Source organism: Polyodon spathula, chromosome 18 (genome assembly GCF_017654505.1).
Source record: "Polyodon spathula isolate WHYD16114869_AA chromosome 18, ASM1765450v1, whole genome shotgun sequence".
Lineage (NCBI taxonomy): Eukaryota > Metazoa > Chordata > Actinopteri > Acipenseriformes > Polyodontidae > Polyodon > Polyodon spathula.
This window is the reverse complement of record NC_054551.1, coordinates 25,058,418-25,083,970: the sequence shown is the minus strand read 5'-3', so window position 1 is coordinate 25,083,970 and position 25,553 is coordinate 25,058,418. Positions and strand designations below refer to the sequence as shown.

The following is a 25,553-nucleotide window of genomic DNA, read 5'->3' as shown; positions in this document are numbered from 1 at the left end:
TGCATCTTGTTTACAGACCTTGTCAATGATGACATCTTGACTTTGGCAACAAATAAAAAAGTTAGGACTGTTCCAATAGGTTGCTTGATAGCAGTGTACTTAATTTTTTACACTTTTTGGTTCAGTCTTGTAATACATGAATTTTAAACAAAACTGTTGGCTAAAATCAGGGGTTGTACAAAATAAATGTTAATAGGTATTGGTTATTAATGTTTGATGCCTTGCATGTTTTATTCTGTTGCTTCTGCTAATCAACTAACATCAATTACATTACAAATGGCTGATGTAGATATCATTTAAAGACGTAATATTCAAATAGTTGACAAATTAGAGAGATTTATTTTTAGTTTAGTACTTTTGTATCTTATGTGTGTTATGGAGGCTTGGTGGTCCAGTGGTTAATGAAAGGGGCTTGTTTACCAGGAGGTTCCAGGTTCAATCCAAGCCACTGACTCATTGTGTGATCCTGAGCAAGTCACTTAGATGAGACGAAAAACCAAGGTCCTATTGTAAGTGACTCTGGAGCAGCAATTGTGATTCATAGTTCACTCCCAAGTCTCTTTGGATAAAAGCATCTGCTAAATGACTAAATAATAAATGTTCTACAGTAATAACGATACTGCATTTCAAAGTTTAACAAGTTGTTTAAGTATACATTTTCATTTACTGATAAGTCCCTGACTTTTACAATAGCAGCCTCTGATCTTGCATGAATGTTAACGTTTGAAATCTGAACACACCTATGATTTGGCAAACACAATCATTACATTGCTGTTCCAACTTCAATTTGAAGAATGAAATGTCACTGGACAAGTTTGACCGGTATCTAACTTGAATGTTTATTCATGAGTAAATGTGTTTATCACATTTTGTCCAGTGACTTCTGAGTGTCTAAAGTGTGAAGTGACATCTGAGAGATTTATATCTTGTGTAATTGATTGTAGGAGGTCTGACTAAAGAGGTTATCTTTGTGCACTTTTATGGGAAGTTGACATTCAGTTTATACAAAGGTACCATGACCGTGTGCTTTTCTGAGTTAGAGCAGGCTAATCTCATTGAAAACACTGTTCTGATAAGGTATGTTACCGAGTAAGATTTACTCTGTCAGGGTTGTGCTTTGTTTCTGTTTTAAAATTAAAACTGATGATGGTGACACTTATTTTAACAATGTGTATGTATGTATGTATATATATATATATATATATATATATATATATATATATATATATATATATATATATATATATATCTGTAGCCATTTAAATACAGCCGGTCAGCGTGTAAGTATGTTTTTTTTTTTTTTTTTTTTTTACAAACTTCATTTAAACAATTACATCATGAAAAGTATTTGTAATCAACACTAATGTATACTTTGGTAAATAAAATATTATTTTTACTTTTTTATTGTGTCATTCAAGATTTTTTTTAACATAAAACTACTTTCAAAGTATGATAACTTTCCTTGAATACCGTTATAAAAATGTCATAACTACAATACACGTGAATACAACATTTCGTTAAGTAAATCATTTCCTTAAATGTGGCTGCCTGCAGTGTGCCATTTACATTCGAAAACATTTGATTAAGAGTTATTTCTTTTTTTCACGTAAGTATTATATTTACGAAAATATTTCGATATTATATGAACAAACTATTTTTCACGTATAGAAATATGGTGCTAGTTCAAATATTCTAGGTCTAGGACGGTTTGCTTCCCGAAACGTTTATATATCAATCTCTGGAAGCTGCACAAATCGTTTTTGTTTTTACATAAAGAACCACTGTTTTCCCATCCCCACCTTAATATAGTTTTGACTCATTTAACAGCCGATTATAAATATAGAGATACATGGAGATGTAGATGCTTTCAATCATTCCAAACACCTGTAAATAATTTACTAACCAATACAAATGACAGCCCTTTATCAGCGCACATTTCCAAACAGAACACACTTTGTTATCTTCAAGAATTAAGCAGGGCTGTAACTTTTGTGAGGTTTGTATTTCCTATACAAATATAATCGCCTTTTTTTTTTTTCAAAACAATAATCATCAGTGATCTAGACATAGGGGAGATTAACAACTTGATTATAACGACTTGAATTTTCCTCGGCATGAGATAAACCATACGCCGGCGCAGAAGAGGGGTCGTATGCATATAGGTATAACATTTAGTAAAATGTAGATTTGACTTCAGAGGACCACTTTCCCCACTAACTGTTCCTGATTTATGTGGAGACAGTTTCCCCAGACAGGTTGGAAAAGGCTCTGTAACCCGAGAAGTGAAAAGACGATGAGATCAATTTTTATTGAAAATGTGTGGCTCTGGCCACGCATTCGTTACCAAATTTAAACATTGACACGCTGAGTATATGAAATGAATTAAATTAATTGGATTAACATAAATCGTTAATAATTAGAGGCGCGTGTTTGGTGTTGGGTATTTTAAATGTGTAGTTTAACTCTGGAACTATATACTCTGCTTTGTTAACCTTTTACTCCGAAAGGCAACACGAAGCTTAAAAACGAGTACCGCAATGCCTAAGCGCTTCTATATATGACTGCTGTAAACAGTATATTCGAGCAGTTTAAGCTGAATCTACGGATTTATCTGCAGTTAAATGTTACTTGGGGCCTATTACTAAAATAGGCCTATAGCAATGCTTACTTGCACAGATGTACGTAGGTCTACTTTTTTAAACCCAGATATGCAAGTAAGGATCAAAGCTGTGCGTGTTGCTTTGACAAATAGTTTTGTACAGTTATAGTTATGATGGATTAAATACGGAATATGTTAACAGAGAAGGAAAGAAAAGTTATGAGGAAAGAAAAAAGTTATAAGGAAAGAGATAGTTAAATGATATTCATAAATTGACAAAAAAAGATACGTGTAACAAACAAGCACTGAATCAATTGTTCAACGTCGAATGAGTCCAATAAATCGTCGAATTGAGTCTTGTCTACAGTAATAGCAATTTCTATATTTCCAGCGTCATTTTTAATTAATATAATTTGAAACATATTTAAAGCAAAGAATAATTTTAACTTTCATAAGAATACAAAGTGGCATCTGTCAGTAAAGCTATGAACCACACACATACAAATGACATTTTGAAATTATTTACATAAAATAAAATCAGGTGGCGCATAAATAACATTATCGTTAACAGATTCCATAACTTGACATTTAGGGTTTGAATGTAGTAGGCTATTTAAAATGTATTTAGTTAATGCCCCATTGGAATTGTTTCTTGAAAATAAACATGAAAAAATGGGTTGCAATTCCTTTAGAAATACTATTTGATGGATAATTACTAGATAAAGACCGAAGTCATCATCCTTTAATACGCATGGCTCATGAAATCACAAACACACGTTTTTACTGTTCAGCAGCACAATTATTCCGTTGTGTTTTTCTACAGTCTAGCAAACGCTGAATCCCAGAATCCAAAAACAATGATCATGTGGCATTTTCACAAGGGATACTTTGATTTCCAGAATGTGTGTGCTTGTAGCCTTCCGTTCGACTATATGTGCATCCCAAAAAGACAAATGTTTAATTAACATGCGTACGATAAGGCAGTATAGGCTATGATTTGAGTCAAATGTAGCCAAATCGTTTTTTATCGGGACAGAAAAAAATACATACTCCAACGCAAAAACAAAAAAAGTGGTTAGCTTTTTTGTCTAATTGACTAGAATAATACTGTACCTCAACCCACACATGCTTTGACTTACTGATTAACAATGTGTGTATGTATATATTCTTTTGGTAACGCCTTATGCCTTAAAACAACTTATACCTAAACTGGGAACTGAAATGTAAGGCGGTAATTATAGCATTAGAAGGAAGGAACATCCTGGTATTTGTTACAAACACTGGCAGTATAGCTGTCAAAGCATTTTCAACCTAAGACCTCAGCACATATTGAGTAAGGCTCAAACCACCAGCAATGTTTTTATTATGTAAGTTTAAATCTATACGTTACTCAAAGAATAGTGATGATGATGACGATGATGATTGTGACGATTATTAGGCATATTGATAATATTAAATCATAATCTAATTTAATATGAACGGCGTAAACATGGATTCAGTTTTTCTAGTAAAATTGCTACATAAATTAAACCAAGCATCCTACTAATTCTAGTCAAGTGGAACTTCTTCGCAGAGTATATGGCTTGTACCTTTGCTTCTGGTTTGTAGCATGCAGTATAGACACGGTTTTGTTAGTGGGGTAATCGCTTGAAATGTCATGTTATTTCTGGTGCGGGTCAAATTTGAATCATTTGCGAAGCAAACAGTTTCTGTTTTAATGGGAAAAAAAAATCTGCCGTTTTTAACTAAAATCCTATTTAAAATCTAAAGCAAACCAATATTAAAATGTTCATGTGCTACAAACAGAATTAAAAACTTTGAATCGGATGTTTTTCAAATATACGTTGCTAATTGATACTGAACACAGATATATAAAACAAACAAACAAACACTGGTTTAAACCCATAATAAGTTTGTTTCTGAAATGTAAATAGCAATGTTTTGTTTTTTTTTTTCAATAAATTTTTTAGACCATTCACAAGAAGGCGTTGTACTATGTATGCAGTAAGTTGAAGTCCGAGTAAACAGCAGTTTAGAATGTCCTCAGCGGCTTCCCATATAAAATGAAACAATACTGTTTTTGTCTGGTGTAGGAGTCTATTTTACCCCAAATTCCTTCATTATGATCTCGTAATAATTTTCAAAAATAAAAAGTGTAGGCTATTTGATGTTGCTTTATCTTATGTGAACTTCGTGTTTTGTTTTTATGATACATTATCGGTGGACATATAAGTAGACTATATATTTTTTACCACATTGAATTAATTGACAATTCGATAAATTTTATTTGACTCAAATATGACATTTCAAGAATTACATTTTATATTTGCACTAAACTGTTTCATGTATGTGTGTGTGTGTGTGTGTGTGTGTGTGTGTGTGTTTGATAATTCATGTAAAATTGCATGTGGAAACAACATTGAAAGCTGATTTTCTTAGGTCTTCTCATTATATATATATATATATAATATATATCTATATGATATATATATATATATATATATATATATATATATATATATATACACACACACACACACACACATTAAGTTATGTAATTTGCATTTTATGGAAAACATATCCAGTGCCTTCTTTATGAAAATTTTAAAAATATCCAGTGCCTTCTTTCCTCTGAAAAAAAAAAAAAAAAAAACAGTGGTGCCAATTTGTCTGCTCAGACTCATTTCTTGGCTTTAGTTTTCAGTGAAGAAAAATTGGTGGGAATTCTGTCCCTCCGGGGGAGTTATCTGATACCCAACCGGGACCGAGGTTTGGGGCCAAACTTCAAAATACCTTTTTTTCCACACTAAACATGTATCAAATTCTTGACTAAATGTGTATCAGATCTGCAGTTTCCGTTGGGCAATTACGTTTTGACTTTTCTCGAGACTCAAATCGCGTTTCTCCCCCTCCCTCCCTCCCTCCAACCTGACCTGATTGATTCGATCCTTTTACCCTTCTCGCCTGCCCCTCTTCGGGTGAAACAGCGCTGTCCAGTGACCTCTGGTGCTGATTAAAGGGGCGTCGTGACCTCGGACTGTTTCGCTGTCATGCTGCGCCGTTTCTTTTTCCAAAAATATGAATTCGTTTACAAAAAATCGAATTTCTAATTATTTCTTTATTTGCGCGATAACATTTTCTAGGATGCTGATATGAAGAAACACATTGTTGTTTTGATAAGTATATTTTGCGGTAGATTATAAAAGGTTTGCGTTGTTTCCCACTGTAATGATTAATTTGGCAATCCGAACTATAGTGAGCGGAGTAAATAATTAAAATAAACCCCAATATGTGTCTCTAATATGTCCCATCAGTTGTTTGCTTAATTCTTAAACGTTTGATTTTGCTGCAATAACAGTAATATTTAAAATCTATATTTATTCCTTTACGTGTAATCTTTCAATGATGTAAAGTATTTTAGAGACATACTGCTTTGTTTAGGTTTCTAATACGCAAACATTTGTAATCGTTTAAAGCCAAGTCACTATAATGAAGATTTGAATCCCCAGCTGCATACCATTGCGGTAATCCCAACACAACTGAAATACAATGACTGATTACAATACATGTCATATCTATCTATCTATCTATCTGTATATCTAGATATCTATCTATGTCTATATCTATGTGTAGGTATTTCATTTATTAACATTAAAATGAGCAAACATTGCACTGGAGCAGAAGCTTTGTTAACCTAACCCTAGCACAGTGCATTTTTGTTAATCTGTCCCAGTGTAGCACAGTGCATCTTTGTTAACCTGAGTGTAGCGCCGTGCTCCTGTATGGTTCATCTCGGCTGGCTGAGCCAGAGCGGCTGCACATTAAAACCACCCGTATTACTCTCACTGTGTTCAACACTAATTCGAAACACTAATTACAAACTGCTTGCGGTGTTCCCATATGAGATTAATCTGCTGTGAATTAGCAATGTACAGTATATAGTTTAGCAAGCCCGGTGTGAAATGAATTTAACTTAATGAATGGACACAACCTACGCCCCGTGAAACACGTTTATATTGTTTCATTACAATTGATGTGTCAAGGCTTCCAAATGTACTAAAACACTACAGATGTTATCCCACAAAAAAAAAAAAACTCCTGCATCAAATCGTTCATGAAGACGGATTTCAGCATCTAATTGTATTGTTATTTTCTATGTGTTACTTCAGTTGTCGATGGTTCATGCACTGCTTTTGATAAGCCTGTGTGTTGTTTAAGAAACATGCTCCAGTCACCCAGCAATGGTTCTGTAGACAAAAAATGGGACATGTCACCGAAACTATTATAGCCATGCGTGGCTAATCTGCCGGTCAGCTTTTCATGCTACTGCTTTTACTTTTATCACCGCTTTCTTGTTGCCCTCACTGGAAAGCAAAATAGTTGACGGATAGCTAGCATTTTATGAGCTCATATATTTTGGTCCAGGGTCAAGCCACACCTGACTCAAACGCACCCATCTCCATATTGCCAACAAGCTGGAGAAAAGGGCAACGCGTCGCGTGGCGCAGAGTGGTATTTTCTGCTCTGCATTGACATTTACATTACTAATTACTACAAACGATATTTTTGCAAAAATTAGCACCTCACTAAATTGGGGGTAACTCCTGTAACATCTTAGACACGCCTCGGCATGACGTCTACAAGATGCTGAGATGTCGCCTGAGGGGAGCTTCAAAACCTCAAACAGAGAGAATAGTGTTGTGGGTTGGCGTCGCCTTGCCCAGAGACGCCTGAAAGTGACTGCTTTAATCATTCGTACCGTTAGCCGAGTAGGTCCATGGGGATCAAGTGGTTCACTGATTTTGTTACCCATCAAACAAGTAGGAAGGCTGTACCAGGCACTCTGTCCAATATAACGACTGATAATTAGAGACTGGTTTTAAATACACAATGGGGACTCGTATACTAGATTCGGCCTGGTATTCATGAATTATAAGGCAGCATATAGGCTATTTAAGTAATATTGGTATACTGTATGCTTATATATATATATATATATATATATATATATATATATATATATATATAATATATATATATATATATATATATATATATATGTATTATATATAAATAAGGACATTGGAACTGCTGTGCAAGTTATACCATTGTGGGATGCCTCTAAAAATGTGGATAACGATTTTTTAATAAAAGTATATCCCACAGAAAAAAAATACATAACATAGGTATATAATTGCATATGTTTATGTTCTTTTGATTTCCCAAACTCGGATATAGATAGCCTGTCTTGAGTTTTTGGATAGGATATTTGAAGAACGCTCTAAAACGGCCTTAAATTATAGAAGCTACCCTGCCTCAGTTATATCGTAAAATCGTAATTTTCTCAACATTACATTTAAACACTTGTCTGTTTTTATATGTGTAACTGTTGTTTATTTGTTGGATACCAAGAAAAACACCGCAGTATATTTAAATAGTACTCTTTTTTTTCCCTTTAGCCTACTTTTTTTCCCCAAGCTGATTTTCAGAATTAACTATTATTATTACAGAAGTAGACTGCATTTATCTCACTGGATCCAGAAGAGGACATCATTTATTTGTATAGCAGCTGTTGAAGAAATGTAATTTTTGCATCTGAGGTAGTCTAAGCTTAAAACGAAAACTGACCGCGTTGTTAAAAAATACTTTACGAGAGAAAATAACAACATTTCAAACATTTGATAGCTTGTTTTTATACAAAGCTTTTTAAAGTTGTTGAGAAATAAACACATCTCTGAAAGGTGCGATTAAAAAATCAAGGAAAAGCTAGTTAATAAACTTCCTGCAGAGTTCATTTGACGTTTCCTTCCTCGTCTTTGTGTAAGAAAAAAAAGAAAACATACTTTCTGCAAACACGTGTTGACAGGGGGTTGAATTTGGGCAGATTTGTACTAGATGAAAAAGACAGACACATTGCACTGGCACCAATATGGGCGTTTAGACGTAAAGGAGAAAGGGGATCTGGAGGAAAGCTAATGATGAAAAAGGTCTCCTCCATCCCAGCGCCTTAATTAAATGCTGGAATGAACGGAGAGGCACATCTGGTTTCAATCTGGATGCCTTTGATGGCATCAAGTGTTCTTTTCCCAGATCAGGGGCTGGAAGCTATGGGCTGTGTATGGCAGCTTGGAGCCCAGACTCCTTCCTTTTGACCACATGGACCCCCATCTCCTCAAAGCGCACTCAATCCCTACTTTAAATGCATTTCTTAATGGACAAAATACTAACAGATTAGAATATCACATTCTAACTGATTGCCTGATAGTAATATATTTATAATGAGAAGATTAACAGGGATAATAATATAAAAAAAAAAAAAAAAAAACAATAATATTAAAAACACCCAAACGCATGTAAGCCTTTTTTTCCCCTGAGTTACCATTTAGCTATTTTTCCAGCGTCCTAGGAAAAAAAAACAAAGAAACAAAAAAAAAAAAAAAAAAAAAAAAAAAAAAAAACCCTGTAAAACAGAAATCTATTTACCCGTTGTCAAAATAACGCAGTTTGGTTCTAGAATAGTGAACGGGTTATTGAGGTACAATAGTTAGCTACATTGGATTATCATTAGAATGTCGGTCGGGTGTACACACCACTTACAAACTATACATTACATACATACAAGACAATGCAGTGTTCTACAATAATAATAAAAAATAATAATAATAAGACCAACGAGGTCCCCAAAGACCCCCACTCAACTAAACGTAATTTCCTTTTTACTACACCGTGTCTATTTAGAAATGTATTGCTTTTTATATTCTTTCCAGCCCGGAGCGGAAAGCTACAGAAAAAGCAGAAAACAACGAAGTTGATTACATTGGATGTGGAGTTTTTCCAAAAAAGTCTCCCTGCATCTCAAAAAAAAAAAAGAAAAAAAAAATGCAAAGGAGATTTTTGACCAGTATGTAACATATATTAGGAGGAGTTAATTCCAAATCAAAATAATCATTGTGTTTGAAGTGGACCGCGTAGCTGTCAAATTCTCTTTGTTGTGTTATTTCGCTAGATGCTAATTAGGTCTCCTTACGAAACCCCGGAGCCCACTGCCCAGCTCAGATGTTGCCTTAATCAGACTGTTTTGGTGGTAATGGTGCTGTGTGCGTGTGTGCGTGTGTAAGGGGAGGAGTGTTGTGATGGAGTGAGGGGTCTGTGGAACGTCAGAAGCAGCACAAAGGCATTGCCACGTAATTACAGGCTCCTATTAAGTCGATCTACCCTCCCAGGGGTCTCACATTTTCATGTATTCCCTGGAAATGCTCACCAGCGTGCCAGTGTGTGCCTTTTGAAGTGCAATAGAGTTCCTTGATCCAACTGAGAGCAGTGTCCAGCCGCCTTCCTCCGCGAGAGTAATCCGAGGGAGTTGATTCATAGCTGTAAAGCATCATCTTTTCTGTAAACTTAGTCATCTATGCGAGTCAACTGGAGTAAGAAAGGGGGAACGATTTTCCCGAAGATGTTTTAAAAAGACAAGGCGTTTCAAGTTATGTCCCGAATGTTCTGTGTGTGGAAGTAAGCGAGGGCTGAAGCGAAAACAACGTGTTTACCAATCTGCAAAAAACACGCTCGTGATCTATGCGACAAGACCCGTGATCTACAAGTTACAGAAACCTGTGGGCTTACTGGTAACTGTTATTCCATCTGGATAGCTATTACTGTGAACTTTGTGACCTTTGTTTTGAAAAAGTAAAAGAATAAAAAGACTGGTGTTTTTTATTTATTTATTTATTTTTTGTTGTTTTTTGGTGCTGGTTGTGTTTGTTGTATATAAGGAATATTTTGTGGGATTTCATTTTTATTTTTCTTTGCATTGAACGGTGTGAGTCATGACTTCTGGTTATGCCCATGTAATGGACAGGCAAGCTTCTATTTCCAGTCGTCTGGAGAGCCCGATTACAGCAAATCTTGAAAATCTTCAGGCTAAAAAGAACTTCACAGTAAGTCACCTGTTGGATCTGGAGGAGGCAGGGGAGATGGTGGGGACACACCCGGAGGAAGTTGCCGGAGAGGCGGGCAGGAGTATGCTGGAGTCTCCTGGGCTGACAAGCGGCAGTGACACCACGCAGCAGGAGAGTAAGTGCGAATTAAACTCGCGGAGAAATGTCTGGGGGTTCGAGCTGTGATTAACACCTACATGTCAATTAGACGGCGCCAAATGATCTGACATCTGTAAGAAAGACACGAGAGAATAAAATGAATATAACTCGCTTCATTGTATAGCACTAACACAGTCTTTCATACTGTGTTAGTGCTATACAATGAAGCGAGTTATATTCATTTTATTCTCTCGTTTTATTATATATATATATATATATATATATATATATCTTATATATATATCATATATATCTATATATATATATATATAGGCATATACGGACATTATTTTAATATTTGATGCAAGAAGCGTGGCAGTGTGAGTTTGATATTATCGATTTGAGTCTTCGTACGGGTGAATGGGTACAAAAGAAAAAGCATGCAGGTATTTACCATCTGTTCAGAGTGACATTAAACCCATGCGCTCGAACATATTGGTTGATATTCTTCTGTGTGTTAATTGGAATCTGCGCCCCGCGATCTTCGTATTTTAACAATAGGCCTAGTGTATTAAACAAGTGGGCCCTGGATAATGTCACGGCTTAAGCAAAATAATGGAATAAGTACACTCACATAAAAAGGGGGTTCTTAAAGGGTTCTTTGGGTATTGTCAAGTTTCTTTGAAGGACCTTTTGCGTATGAAGAACCTTATACCTTATTAGCTGGTTCTTTTTAAACAATTTTAAGCCATTTAAAAAGGTTCTTTGAAGAACCAAAAAAAGGTTCCCCTATGGCATCGATGCAGAGAAACTTTAATGGTTCTAGATAGAACCTTTTTTTTCTGAGAGTGTAGAATAAAGCTTGATGCCAGCATATTCAGCGGTTACACTTCAGCACTATGTACTTCATTTTAATTATTGCTTTAGTGAACTTCCGGGTTATAGCCTACTGTGCTATAAAACATCTAACTTCAGAAAGACTAACGACATCCTTTATTAAGATCGTCTTTAGTGGTAACGAGGGTTTCTGATTTGGAATTAGGTTCACATGTGTGCCAAAAGAAAATCACACTTTTTTGCCAATAAACAGATTCAGAAAAAATGTGTGAGTTTGTTTCGCTTGATTGGGGACATTAATAATGTATCACCTGTATTTTTGTAGTTCCGCGGCATATTGTCAGTGGCTCAATCTGAGAAAGCACTCGGCACTGCTCGGCGAAATCGCTTCTAAATAGCCGAGAGCAAGTCAGCTCCATCAATTGTGGGCTCTTTCACCTGTCAAACATTTCAGCAATAATAAACAGTCATTTGTAACAATTACTGTACCTGCTGAAGTGCTGCATAATTAACACAGTAACTTAGTATCACCTATTGCTTAAATAAAAAAGCATACAGATATGTAGTTATCTCATTTCTTAATAGATTCGATCGACCCCCCTCCACACACACACACACACTAAAAATTCTTTTAAAAGGAGGCTTCGATTTTAACACATTAGCCTGCCTAAAAATGTATACTTAAAAACACATGAAATATGAATACAAACCTCCAATTATTATTATTATTATTATTATTATTATTATATTATTATTATTATTATTATTATTATTATTATTTCGGTGATAGCAGTTTATAGCAATGACAGTGAGTTGACCTAAAAGTAACACCTCTAGGGCAGTGGTAAAATCAGAAATAAAGATTGCAATCTAATATCGAAATGGAAACGAGGGTTCTGTGTGAAATAACAGTTCTATCACAGAAACTGCGTGCTGCTGTGTCACTTTTAATCTGCATATATGAAATGAGCATGTCTCTCACAGTGTAGCATTCCAAAATTAGTGGGAACAGACTATTTTAACAAGTTCATCGTGAGAAACACATGTAACCATAAAACGGTAGACAAACTGAATCAGCTGGTGAGGTATATTCTCACTGAGATGTCCTTGCGCAGCTGGGGTTAACTGGTCACTAACCTAATTACATAGGCTACATCGATTAGTCATGAATCAAATTTAATACAGAGCTCTCTGGGTAGAACGAATGTACCACTTAAAGAAGAAAAACAATATATTTAACTTCCCACCCCTTTTCAACCTAAACAACATTACCTTTTACATGGTTTGAGTCTTTTCATTTCTCGTTTTACTCTCAGTAAACCTACTTACACACAAACATGTTTAACAGTAGTTCAAGTTATTGGTTTAACTTATAAATAACGAATGTAATAACAATTAACTCATGATTTAAGCTGATAAGGGTGTTGTGCCATCATTAAAGCTTAAACATTGTAGCCTTGTGGCCCCTCGAGTTCAACAGTCTGTTTTCTCAGTGTATAAATATAAGTTAAACTGTTTATTTAAAAAACAAAAGTTGCCCTTTGTTAATTTAATAAAATAGTAAAAATAAGACCCTTCAAAATACAGGAACTGTTTATGATTTAATTTATTTCAAACGAACTGATGTTAGACAAAAGCATACACTTCTACAATGAATGTGCACTCATTTAAAACCCAACTATACGCCTCCTGAGCCAATGTTTTGTAAGGACTACAAAAGTAACATTTGTGACACAGGAGGTACTGCTTTCAGCGGTTATAACACCGCAGTTTTCTTTTCGTGGTTGCTTTGTGGATATGGCTCCATTTTTTTTATAGCTGTCCATTTGTTTTCTTTTAAAAGCATACCTGTACAATGTATTCAATCTCTTAATAATATTTTGCAGTATAGGTTAATGTTTATGACGCATTTAGTATATCCGTCCAATAGTGAATTTTAGTGACTAGTCTGATGCTGTGTTTTATTTAATAGCCTCATTTTATATAGCACAAAAAAAGCTCTCTGCTTTGGAGACAAACTAGAATCTGACCTCGATTTGAAGTAGAAGCGGCAAACACACACACACACACACACACACACACACACACACACACACACACACACACACACACGAATTGTTGAATGTTGCATTTTTGGAATAATAGAATTCTGTCCTATCATCGGATATGATCTTGATACAAATTGTAAAAACATTCTAGCCCTTGTACGCACTACTATGAGGTCTTTTCTGTGAAGTGAAATAATTCACTGCCTAAACGGTTAAAGTAACCTTGGCGAAAATACAAATGTCTGGTGTTGTTGTTTTTTTTTTTTTTTTTTTTGTTTTGTTTTTTTGTTTTTTTTTGTCTGGATTATCTGCTTTTCTCGGTCAATATCTTAAATGTTATCGATATCTGTTCATTGAGACCTGTTAACGTGGAAGTAAATAGAATGGAAAATGTTTTCTTAAATCTGTACAGACGAAAGGCCACAGGAGAAAGCCAGCCGTGCCACAGACACACTCTGTATTATATACATCAATCAGACCTTAAACCACAGCAATAAAACTTCAGAACAAAGAGGGGAAAGTCTCCCGTGATGAATGGATCAGCGCTGAACTCTAAACCCTCTTTATCTCAAACCACAGAGATGAAAGAGAGACTGGCGTTGGTAAAGTGAACACGGAAGATCGGTTTTGATAACTAAAACTTGCGGACTGCGAGAGAATGCACATGGTATTACAACAGTCACATTAACTAACCAAAATAAGGCTCTATTGACACTCGGTTGCACAACAAATTTTACTCGGTCTATTTTTCATTCTCACAATCTACAAACCATAATGTTAGCACTGCAATTAATTAATATATATATGCAATTATATATATATTCTATATTATATAATATCCATAATATATATTATATAATATATATATATATATATATAATATATATATATATATCGATATATATTTACGTTTAGAAACTATGTCACTGTGTTACTGTTTGGTTGTTATGTGTGTTAGTTAAGGGTTTATGAATCAAAGGATAAAGACAATCATTAATTGTACTTATTAATGGTGAAGTCTTTAATCAGACTACGCATCAAAGATGTACAAGCAGTAGTCGTAACCCTAATTATCACTTTGCCTACAATGAAATTCATATAGACAATATATGAACATGTGAAAACTGGCCTAATCAATATAATTAAAGGTTATATGCTTTATGCTAAGACTTATTTTTAGGCCCCTATTTGCCAAACCAGTCAAATAATCACTAAACACATTTTTGGTTTAATGAATTTAAGTAATTGACAGTAAAAAATGAAGGTTATGTTATATACAACGTCGGTGCAAATAAACCGAGTTAGTTATTTTAAACTTCAACTGTGTTTTTTTTTTTTTTTGTTTGTTTTTTGTTTTTTTGAGAATGGCCTTGTTTATTTTAAATGTGTCTATTCTGGAAGGCTACGTCTAGCCTGTATTCCCTAAGATAATTCAACGGGACCGCTTATATATTTAACAGTAGATGTGGGCGACTTCCACCACCGAGATTTTAAGATCTATCATTTGAAAAAAACGTATTATTCCAACGCTATTACAGTTATTTAAATGTGCGAAAATAAAAACAATAACACTATTTTTTGAGCGTCATACATTATTTAAAATATACATTGAACAGTAATTTTAACTGCTTGTTTTCTATAAATAACACTGAAAGGCAAACAAAAGGTAATTGACATATAAACAGCATTCTGTAAAAACTGTAGGTAATCTCCAGGAAAAAATATATACATAGGCTCTTTATCATTCTTATAATAATGGAGTCTAACCAACAAGGAAATAACATCTGTAAGGTGCGAGTTCTGTTATAGCAGAAGTAATAATAATTCTGCACGGTTTCCTATTATTATTTATTATTATTATTATTATTATTATTATTATTATTATTATTATTATTATTATATTATCCAGGTGGATATCCAGTCTTATAAGAGGGCCTACTGTAAATTGTCATTTATTTGTAACTTTAAAACAACGTTGTTTTTTTTTTAACATTTTAAAAACCTGCATTTTCTACCAACTTTTTATTTTTTTAACAATTTTTAATTTATTGCGTAGAAATAAACAGAACAGTTTGACCGTTTTGAATAATTTATTAGCCTTATTAAACATACACGATACACTCGAAAACGGGACGAACGATCTTCCTTCTGGTCCTTTGAAAAGGCTAAACATTCCAAATGCATTTTAGCTGACATTCCTGTGGGGTTCCACTTCAATTTATTACGAATAACACCCCCACCTGACCCCCCACCTGACCCCCCCCCCCCCTGGGACTGGCTTGGGGGGGGGGGGCTGGGAGGACGAAACGGACAATTTACAGGACTATCATTACAAAAATGGGTGGTGATACGCAAAAAAGTATACGAGACCGGGAATCAAAATTTAATATACCAACGTCAGGTATAGGATGGTAACATTGTTTCTTCTTCGATAAAAAGCTCTTTGTCGTACAAACGGTTTATGTTTGTGTTTAATGATTAAATCCTTAACTTTATCAAGAGAAGCCAAATTAAAAAAAAAAAAAAAAAAAAAACTTAAATCAAGCCTCCAAAGGTTTAACCCAATAAAACGTATAGGCCTACTCATTTTTTTTTCTTCTTTTATATTGTAATTTTTGTAAAATTTTAATATAGCACTATATATGACATGTGCTTAGTTTAGTACAATTATTTACAAGTCCATCATCAAACGATCGCAGCATTAGGAAACTTTTACCACCGATACACTATTCCCTTAATCTAAAATCGCATAGTATTATCCTTACACGAGAGATACGATGTGCTGATGTGGTGCATACTATTTTTTTCCGGAACAAGTTCTAGAAAACTGTAAGCCATAGTGGTAGCCTGTATTTCTGAAGTTGCAGTATAATTGTAGACCCTTTCAGGGGGACACTGATCTTTATCTATTCAAATGCATTCAACGTTTGTGTTAGTCCAGTACAAATCAATCAGTCACCACAAGTCTGTCGAAAAGCTATGCAATGAGATCCTATAGTGAACAACTTCTTTATGATTTTAACATATATAAAAGGGTGGATTCTTAAAGTATATGAAAGTCAGTATATATGACTACTTTGTTTTAGTCACTTTAGTTTTCAGTAAAAAAAAAAAAAAAATAATAATAATAATAATAATAATAATCCATCAGAAATGATCTTATGTGGAACAATATGACCATTACATTTATTATCAAAGTACATATTATAACTTCTAAATGCCCATTTGTGCTACTTAATTGTTGCCTATATATTTCAGAAAATATGTGCATGCATGCAAATGTAACTAGGGATTCTCTAGCTTACACAAGTGACATTTCTGAAAACATATTTTTTAATATTCTTTAATTCAAGATGATCAATTAAACTCAGAGGAGAAGAAGAAACGGAAACAGCGACGTAACAGAACCACGTTCAACAGCAGCCAGTTACAGGCACTAGAGAGAGTTTTTGAGAGGACGCACTACCCCGATGCCTTTGTGCGAGAGGACCTGGCACGCAGAGTGAACCTGACCGAGGCCCGAGTCCAGGTAACGCACACACAAGGGATCCTTCATCATAAGGAAATTGATTTACATAGTTTGTTTTTGTTCCTTTCCTAATTTCTATTTATATGCATTATTGAATTTGACAAAACCAGCAGACCTTCTATGAAACTGTGTCAGCATTGCAATGCTATTTTCTCTGCCTTAGTCAAACAGCTCAGCATTTTAAATGCGCTCAGTAGTTTATTGTAAGTCGGCCATGTGCCTGTTATAGACTGTCGAAAAGGACACAAGACATCACTTGCAATGTCAGATAAGGCTAGATTCTAAAATTATGACCTGTGTAAAAGGCAAAATGTGACCACAGAAATGCACAACCAATATCAACAGTAGACAGTTGTTTCAACTTTACCCTGAACCAGTGTCTAATTAAGAATTGGCTAAGAAGTTTTTTTGCATTTCAATTTTCATAAACCACAGCAGCCAATTTCACTAACACTGTATTAGTGGGTCAAGACTGATTGTAAAAGTTCAGTCAGAGCAATGAAAATATCTCTACTGACCTAAGTTAGTGTAGCAGTTTATTTAGCTCAATTATAGAATTTATATTTATGGTGACAAGGGAAACTTTAATATATGTATTTAAGTCATTTCACTGGGCGGGAGCCACAGCTGCGAGAGGAAGGGATTTTTTTGCAACTTAGGATTGGAGGCTTGGCCTCTAGACAAGGGAGAGAGAAAAGGACGAGTCAGGACTCCAACCAAGAGAGCCTTCCCTGTGGAGTTGAGGCTAGCCCTAATGGCCTCCAGGCCCCTGAAAAGTCCTCTGACTTCTCAAAGAGTTGTTATAGGCTTGGCTTTGTGACTGGGTCCCAGTTAGCGACTGGGTTCGACCCTCAGAGGACAGAAAGCTCATACAAAACCTTGACGCAAGGAAGAGAAGAGAATCTGAAAGAACAAAAATGATTGTTAGTTATGGGACTTGAGCACTACAAGTAAGAGGGCCACTTCCCAGGAGGGTAAATAAGGAAGTAAGACAGCCTTCTTTCTTGAAGCAAAATATAGTGCATGAACTGTGAAAGAATAGTGTGTCCGGTGGTCTCCTCTGACCACACGAAGAACCTGCGGCGTTACTGGAACTCCAGGTCAGGGAAGTGAGAGTCATTATCCCCCCAGAGGGGACCGACACATAGGCATGCAGCATATGAAAGAAGTGAGGAGGAGGAGAAGGGAAAAAGCAAAATGCAAGAGAAACAGCTGAGCTGTGACTGGGTTTAAATAGGGAGTCAATGATGATAAGCAGGTGAAATTAGTCAATACTGATAGGCAGGTGAAATTTGGAAGGGGTGAAGCCCTGGCTCATTTCCCTTGAACTCCACTAAAGTTAACATTTATCTGCCTTCATTTTGCTATGTGTGTGGATCAACTTTTAATATATATTTTTTGTTTTCATGTGTTCCCAACAAATGCCAATATCAGATTGTAAACATATATCTTCTTTGAAAACTATTTACAGGTATGGTTTCAGAACCGAAGGGCCAAGTTCCGCCGGAATGAGCGAGCCATGTTGGCCAGTAAAAATGCCTCCCTGCTCAAGTCCTACTCTGGGGACGTGACAGCGGTGGAGCAGCCAATCGTGCCTCGCCCTGCACCCCGACCCAATGATTACCTGTCGTGGGGCACTGCCTCTCCATACAGGTAAGAACACTTCTGTTACTCTTTCTATGCCTCCCCTGTCCATCTTGTATTCTCTCTCTCCTTCCATCTCTGCCTTTCTTTCCCTTTTGCTCCTTCTTCTGCTGTTTCTTCTTGTTTAGACTGCCCCCATCTTTTTTTTCTTGTTCCCACTTTCCTGGTTTCCTTCTAGTCATTCAGCTGGTTTACAATAAAAAGCAGCACAAGTTGACAGCAAATCGATATACAACACTACCCATTTAATTTTAGAAAACATTCGTATTGGCATGAAAAGAAAAAAAAAACTTGCAGTTGTTTGTTTTTTTTTTAAAACCAGCACAAGCAAATCCTGAACCATAATCAAAACTGCTTGAGCCTGCAAAACAGGCTGAAATCCCACGCAGTCTGCCTTCACCCATTTTCAATCAGTGCTGGTCACTTCCAGTTGCACAGGGGTGCCAACCTTTGTAAATGTACTATTAGTACTGTGTGTGTGTGTATATATATATATATATATATATATATATATATATATATATATATATATATATATATATATATATATATATATATATATATATAAAATATATATACTGTAAGTGTTTTTGGCACAGATTTTTGTGTGACTCCCATTGGCTCGAATTGTTATTTCCTATTTGAAAGATAGATTTTATTATAATTCTGTTAAAATTAATTTCTCAAATGCTACTTTTTTTTTTTTTTTTTGGTTAGGGATACTTTACAAAAAATAGGCAAACCGACCACTAACATTTGAAACCCCTAAACAAGTGAATGCAGGCACAACAGAGCCATTACATGTTCACAATTTATATATTTCAAGCTGGTATCCAAGTCCGGAAGGAGTGCCAATGAGAGTCTCACAGAAAATGCTGCCTTCAGAATGCAAGTACTTTTTGATTTTATTAATTGCTTACTTCTAAACCCATTAATTAGGTTTCTGTCCTTTGAATCAGAAAAACACAACATGTCAAGTGACCATAAACAACTGTCAATGTTTTGTTTAGATATAAAACCTCTTTCAATGTCTTGTTTAGATGTATTATTCTTTTGTGTACTTGGGTCAAATTAATAAGAAGCCTGGGGGGAAAAAAGAGAAAGAAAAACAGTAAAAAATAAATAAATCAAAGAAACACAACCAGATACATTGTAAACACTGATTATAATAAGAAAAGGTGTTTTTATTTATGGGCGTTAAAGGGGTTGGTAGCTCTGCCTCTTGTTACTGTTACTGTTTGGAATGTCTAGCTTGTGTCCCAGATTACAATTAAAAGAGCCACAGCCATCACATTGTGCAGGTTGTTATTAATGAAATTAGATGTACATTCTCCATACACTGAGGTATATATACTGGAATAGTTTCAGTTAGTACTGTTACAGGCACACACCAATCAAGTTTTTATTTTTTTTTCAATTTATTTTTTTTTCCCCAGATAAAAGCATTGACTACAAATTCCAATAGCCTTTAAGATAAGGAGGATTTTACCCATCTTAGATATGTGGGTACTGGCATGCAAAACATATTGGTCTAATCCAAGAAGACATCTATTTAAAGAATATAATGAGGTAGCTTGTTGTGGGAGAGTGTAGTCTCTGTTAAAGAAAGATTGTTGTATCAGCGAGTCTTAACCCTATAGCATCACAAGTAGGATAACTTCAATCTGCAGCAAAGTCTCCCTTATATATATATATATATATATATATATATATATATATATATATATATATATATATATAATCTTCTTTCCTTTTCTTTTGTAGTGCCATGGCTACCTACCCACCCACATGTGCTGACACCAATACCACCCAGGGAATGAACATGGCGAATAGCATCGCCAACCTGCGCCTCAAAGCAAAGGAGTACAGCTTAAACCAGGTGCCAACAGTGAACTGAAAGCAACAACCAATATGTGCTACAGGATTATGACTGCACCTGCTTTCACAAAGACCTGCCCAAGACTGACCATGACTGGCAAAATCCATCTCCTGGGAATTACAACTAAAGCTTACTCTACTTGGTGCATCATTCCATTGATGAACATTTCTAAGATTCGAAATCCAATCAGACAGTAAAAGACTGAAAACTTTGGATGCTGTAACCCTAATACATTTGTATATAATTAGAACAAAAAGCCCCCCCCCACCCAAAAAAAAAAAAACAATACGTCTCTCGCCCGCAAATAAACAGGCGCAGACACCATGCATTAGTATTCAGTGTTTGAGAAGGTATCACCTTGTCTATTCAGAGACGCCTTTATTGACGACCATGGATTTGAGAAGCTTCAATCAAAAAAGTGAACCTTCTCAATCACGCTATCCTTGTGGACAGCAAACAAGCACAACCTTTCTGTCTCAAGCAACTTTAAAGAAAGATTTTGGATTTTATCGACTGATGTCGCTGGGAATTATAAGAACAATATAAAAGCTATAGACTGGGTTGTCTTAATTAATTGATTCTATTTTTTTTTTTCATTTTATACCACGGACTAACATGTGTCAACAAAGCATTTTGTTTCATATAACTCATTTTCAACAAACAAAACCATACTTTTGAAAAAAAAAGTTGTTTCTTTTTGTATTATATCTGTATTTCTTATTGAAGGTTACGATTTTGAATATAATAAAATATGCCGTACAAACAATTTGGTGAAACATGGCTTGGTACAGAAATGCATTGTGAATTTGAGAAGGGGTATCATTTCCAGTGCTGGTAAAAGTCTGGGTCTTTCACAGTAGTGTCTTGGGGCTGCTGGTTATTTTTCTGGCTTATTATCTTTTTTTCTGAGAACCCAGACATCCCTTGTTCATGCTGCTACTGACTTTGCTGAATGGAAATATTTATTTTAAAAACAACTTTTTATGACACAGGAAATCCTTGTTTCTTAGAAGTGGACCCTGTGGTCTCATATGGTTAAAGGCAGTTATAATGTAATTTCTACCAGACACTCTTCTAATTTTGCCACTTGCATGTGAAATATAAGCCAAGGTGATAGCTCATGCTTTCCTTATACGCACTGATGTGGGGTACCAAATATTTTAAGCTTGCAGGGGAGATTATTCACTTTCCGTCCTAAGAAACTTTTAAGCTGCCGATTCTTCCACGTTTTCCCTACCATACATCCAATTCTTTGGCATGTTTTGTTTTCATGTTTTCAATCGTTCAGTACTCCCATATTCAGCTCCCATAATGCTGCCTAGCTCTCAGTAAAGGCCTGTTGGTTTACCTTATCATATGTGGTACATATGACTTTTTGATTTCAAGATCTTAAGCAAGATGCTCAGTGACTCGTATACATCTATACAAACTGCTTCGGAAGCATACGTTTACCTGGAGCAGGGATTGATCAAGGGAGCTATTGTGTTCTATTCTCTGCATCCACATTTAGCCTTAGCTTCTAAATTACACATTACCTAAAAAGGATCAAGACAAAAAATATGTTAAAAATATAAGACTGAGGGAAAAAAAGGCCATTTTTTTTTCTGCTCAGCCAAGAAATTAAGAAGGAATCAGCGGAATTGCAATATACTGTAACATAGTCCAAAAGTGAGTTTAAACAAGTCCTAGATCAGGCGTGAATGGAAATTCATTCAGTCTGTGGCAGCCGTGTCCAGTGTCTCTGACGATGGGGCGTCTGTGAAAGTTGCATTGCTGCACTGCCATGGTCTTTAAGACTTGGAGTCTCTCACAGCTTGAAGCATCAGCTGTCTTCCTGAGAAACCCATCTGAAACTGTAGGTGGTGATTTAAGGTCACAGTTCTATTGCTTTGCCCCATTGTGTCAATGCTATTTTAGCTGCACTTCTCTTTTGAAATCCGTGGTACTCAGCGGTGTTTGCTATGAAGTAGGAATGCCCCCTGACCACAGAGTGAAATCATTACAGCTGTGCAAGAAGAAGGCCTGGTTCTGAACTGAAAATGTGGTCTTGTAAATATTTAAAACCCTGTTCTTCCTTACAATATGTACACATTTTCAATTGAGTCATATCAGTGAAACTTCATCTTAGCCACTAAATATAACAGATGCAGTTGTACTATATAGCAAATTACACATACTCCAGTATATTACTCTACACAAGTTATAATATTGTAATAATCCATTATCAGCGATGAGTATGAACTGCCTTACTCAGGCAGGGAGAATAGAAAGCATCATCAGTATTATATGACATGTTTGGTCGATGAAGACCAAAACAGACCCTGAGATAAGTGCATTGACTTCAACATGACATGAAACCTCAAGCAAATCATCACCACTCAGATGTGCTCAGTTAGGGCTACGTTATAGCAGTGACTCTGCAGCTAAACCCAATCTGATGGCCAATTCATCAATCAGCTGGGTGATTGCCTTCTGTAAACTTCCGTTTAACTTGTCAAACTTCAGTCCTCGAGGGCGGCAGTCTTCTGGTTTTCATTCATTCCAACTTAAGCTCTCAGTTAACATAATTGATCAAATTATTTGTTCAATTTGTTCAATTGGATATATTTAATATGTGTTTTACAATTAATTATTTTAAGAAAAGCAGTCAATTCAAGGTACACTACCTATGAAACATTTTGAGGCTTGGAGAAAAGTGTTAAATGTGTCCAAGTTATCAAATGATTAGACCAATTCAGTAATTAAGAGCTCGGGTGGCATGAAAGCCAGAAGACACTGGCCCTCCAGGAATTGTTTGACACCCCTGACTTAGAGCCTCCATGCTTCACTTGTAACTTGTCCTTGTCTCCAGGGAGCTTGTTAGCCTTAATCACTGGGAGTTGTGAACATTAGTGGATATCCAGATTCTCTTTCTTTTTAGTGCAGCCGCTACTTGCTGGCTCACTAATAGCTTGGTTTCTGGTAACCACACATTTTTTAATTTTCCCAGGTGAGAAGATTCCTTTTTTGGAAGATATTCTAGTGTTGAAAAGCTGGGCAGCAAGAAGCAGCAGGATGTATTTGCTGAACTCAACTTGAAACTGGATTTAGAATGTCTTTGTAGAAAAATACTGTATGGGCTATTTAGAAGAATAAAAACTTCAGACCTTTTTTTTTTTTTTTATAGAGTTGGGTTGATTCCCATTTTTAGATATTTCAATACAAGCACTAAAAAAAAAAAAAAAAAAAAAAATACTTGAATGACAATATCTTTTCATTAGGTAAACTTAAACTAAAGGGCAACTATTTTTATGTATAGTCTTTTGGGAGACTATTTAAAGATTATTGAAACATATTTTTTGTAACTGGAAATAATAAAACATTTTGTAACTGGAAATAATAAAATGTTCTTACAAGTCCCATTAGCTCTTCTCACATAAATGTAAGACCTATAATGCATTCCTTATAAAAGTAAAATGATGGTGAGTTTTTATATCCCCTAGTTGCAAGTCCAAGTTAATTTAATTGGAAATATAATCTTTATGCCTTTGCCAGTGATTATGTCACACCAGCTCAATAAACTTACAGAACGAAGTTACAGTACTTAGAATCTTTCCAGTTTTGGAAATAATTTTAGACTTTTATTTTTTGTAACTTTATTTGGAGTTCTGAATTATTTTGGTCTTGTTTTGTCAATGATTGGCACTGGTTATCAGGTATTTATTTCTCTGTTGATACCGATACCCACCAACTGGGTGTGAAATAGTAGACTGTTTCTCATGTGAAACCAGTTAATGTATCCAAAATACATTTTGGATACAAAAACCTTTGTATAATTACTTAGCAGATATCTTTGTCATTGATTATACTGCCAGTTCTGCATCACATACTGTATATTTATATTTTTCTCAATAAGATATTTTCTTTAACATTGCAACATAGAAAGATTAATTTTGAATACTGTGTAGAAACTGGATTCTTGTTCAAACTTTGTGATAGCCTTTTAGAGAACAAAATACTTCAGAGGCTTTTTTTGTAACATGCAAGACAGAAACTGTTTGGACATGTATTGTTTTTACAGTCCTCTCCCTATGCAGCACCCAGACCATACTGAGCCCCCACCTCCTTCAGCCTCACTCTGGACTCAGGTGTCATAGAGCTGCAGGGTGCCCAGAATGCTTCCAGATGTCTCTCCTGCTCCTAGCCCCAAACACAGCCTTCTATCAGCGCTGACAGCGTCCCATCGGACAGCCGTCTTATTCCACTGCTGGATGACATACATGGAGTTCACCTCTTCAACTTTGCATCTGGAGGCAATTATACGTGGCGCAGTTATAGACTGAGTTATTTTGAAACACAGATTCTAGAGAGGGCTTGGTAGCTGATATGACTTTGACAAACTGATCCACTCTATTAAAAAAAGACACCTTTTTTTAAATCATATCAAATGTAGTCATGACACTCCTGTTTGAAAAATGGTTACACAGATATTGGTAAAAACACTTTACCAAAAAGTGAAAACAGACCCATTTATATAAAAAAAATAATAATCTTCACCACTTAATCTCTGTCGGTTTAACTGACTATATTATATTTCTCTTATAGAGGAATGCTGGCAGACCTAAATGCCATCATTGTTTCAATATGAAAATAAGGTCCTCCCATATTTGATAAACTTTTACAGACAAAAATACACTAAAGACAATCACATGCACTGTTAAAGATTTAAAAAAAATTCCTAGCCTTGGTTCACAAAACCTTTTTTATATATATTTAACACAGGGGCCCATAATGTAATGAAGATCCCGATCCCCGAGAGTTGCTGTCAGTGGAAGGATGTTGCTCACAGCTGAAGGACCAGGCACAATGTTTCTGTTTCTGTTCCGGCCACAACACTTTTCCTATTCATGCACACCCTGACCTGCCTGTAACACTGAGTACAGCACTTCTATTCAGACATGGATTTTAAAAGCCATGTGCAATGGGTTTTGTTCTTTATTTTTCA

General features: G+C 35.4%; 1 protein-coding gene across 3 annotated transcripts; it reads left to right on the top strand.

Moving 5' to 3' along the window:
- The first annotated feature begins 9,754 nt into the window (after positions 1–9,754).
- LOC121294138 (paired mesoderm homeobox protein 1-like) lies at positions 9,755–21,335 on the top strand. 3 transcript variants are annotated; one of them, XM_041217725.1, is made up of 5 exons: positions 9,755–10,669; positions 16,871–17,046; positions 18,518–18,699; positions 19,517–19,582; positions 20,455–21,335. In XM_041217725.1, the coding sequence occupies exons 1-5, from the start codon at positions 10,423–10,425 to the stop codon at positions 20,585–20,587; spliced, it is 804 nt and encodes a 267-aa protein (XP_041073659.1). In that variant the 5' UTR covers positions 9,755–10,422; the 3' UTR covers positions 20,588–21,335. The 3 variants fall into 3 exon arrangements, with proteins under 3 accessions (XP_041073659.1, XP_041073661.1, XP_041073660.1); XM_041217727.1 differs by having other exon boundaries at positions 9,756–10,669; positions 19,517–19,578; XM_041217726.1 differs by lacking the exon at positions 19,517–19,582 and having other exon boundaries at positions 9,757–10,669.
- Positions 21,336–25,553: the final 4,218 nt, after the last annotated feature.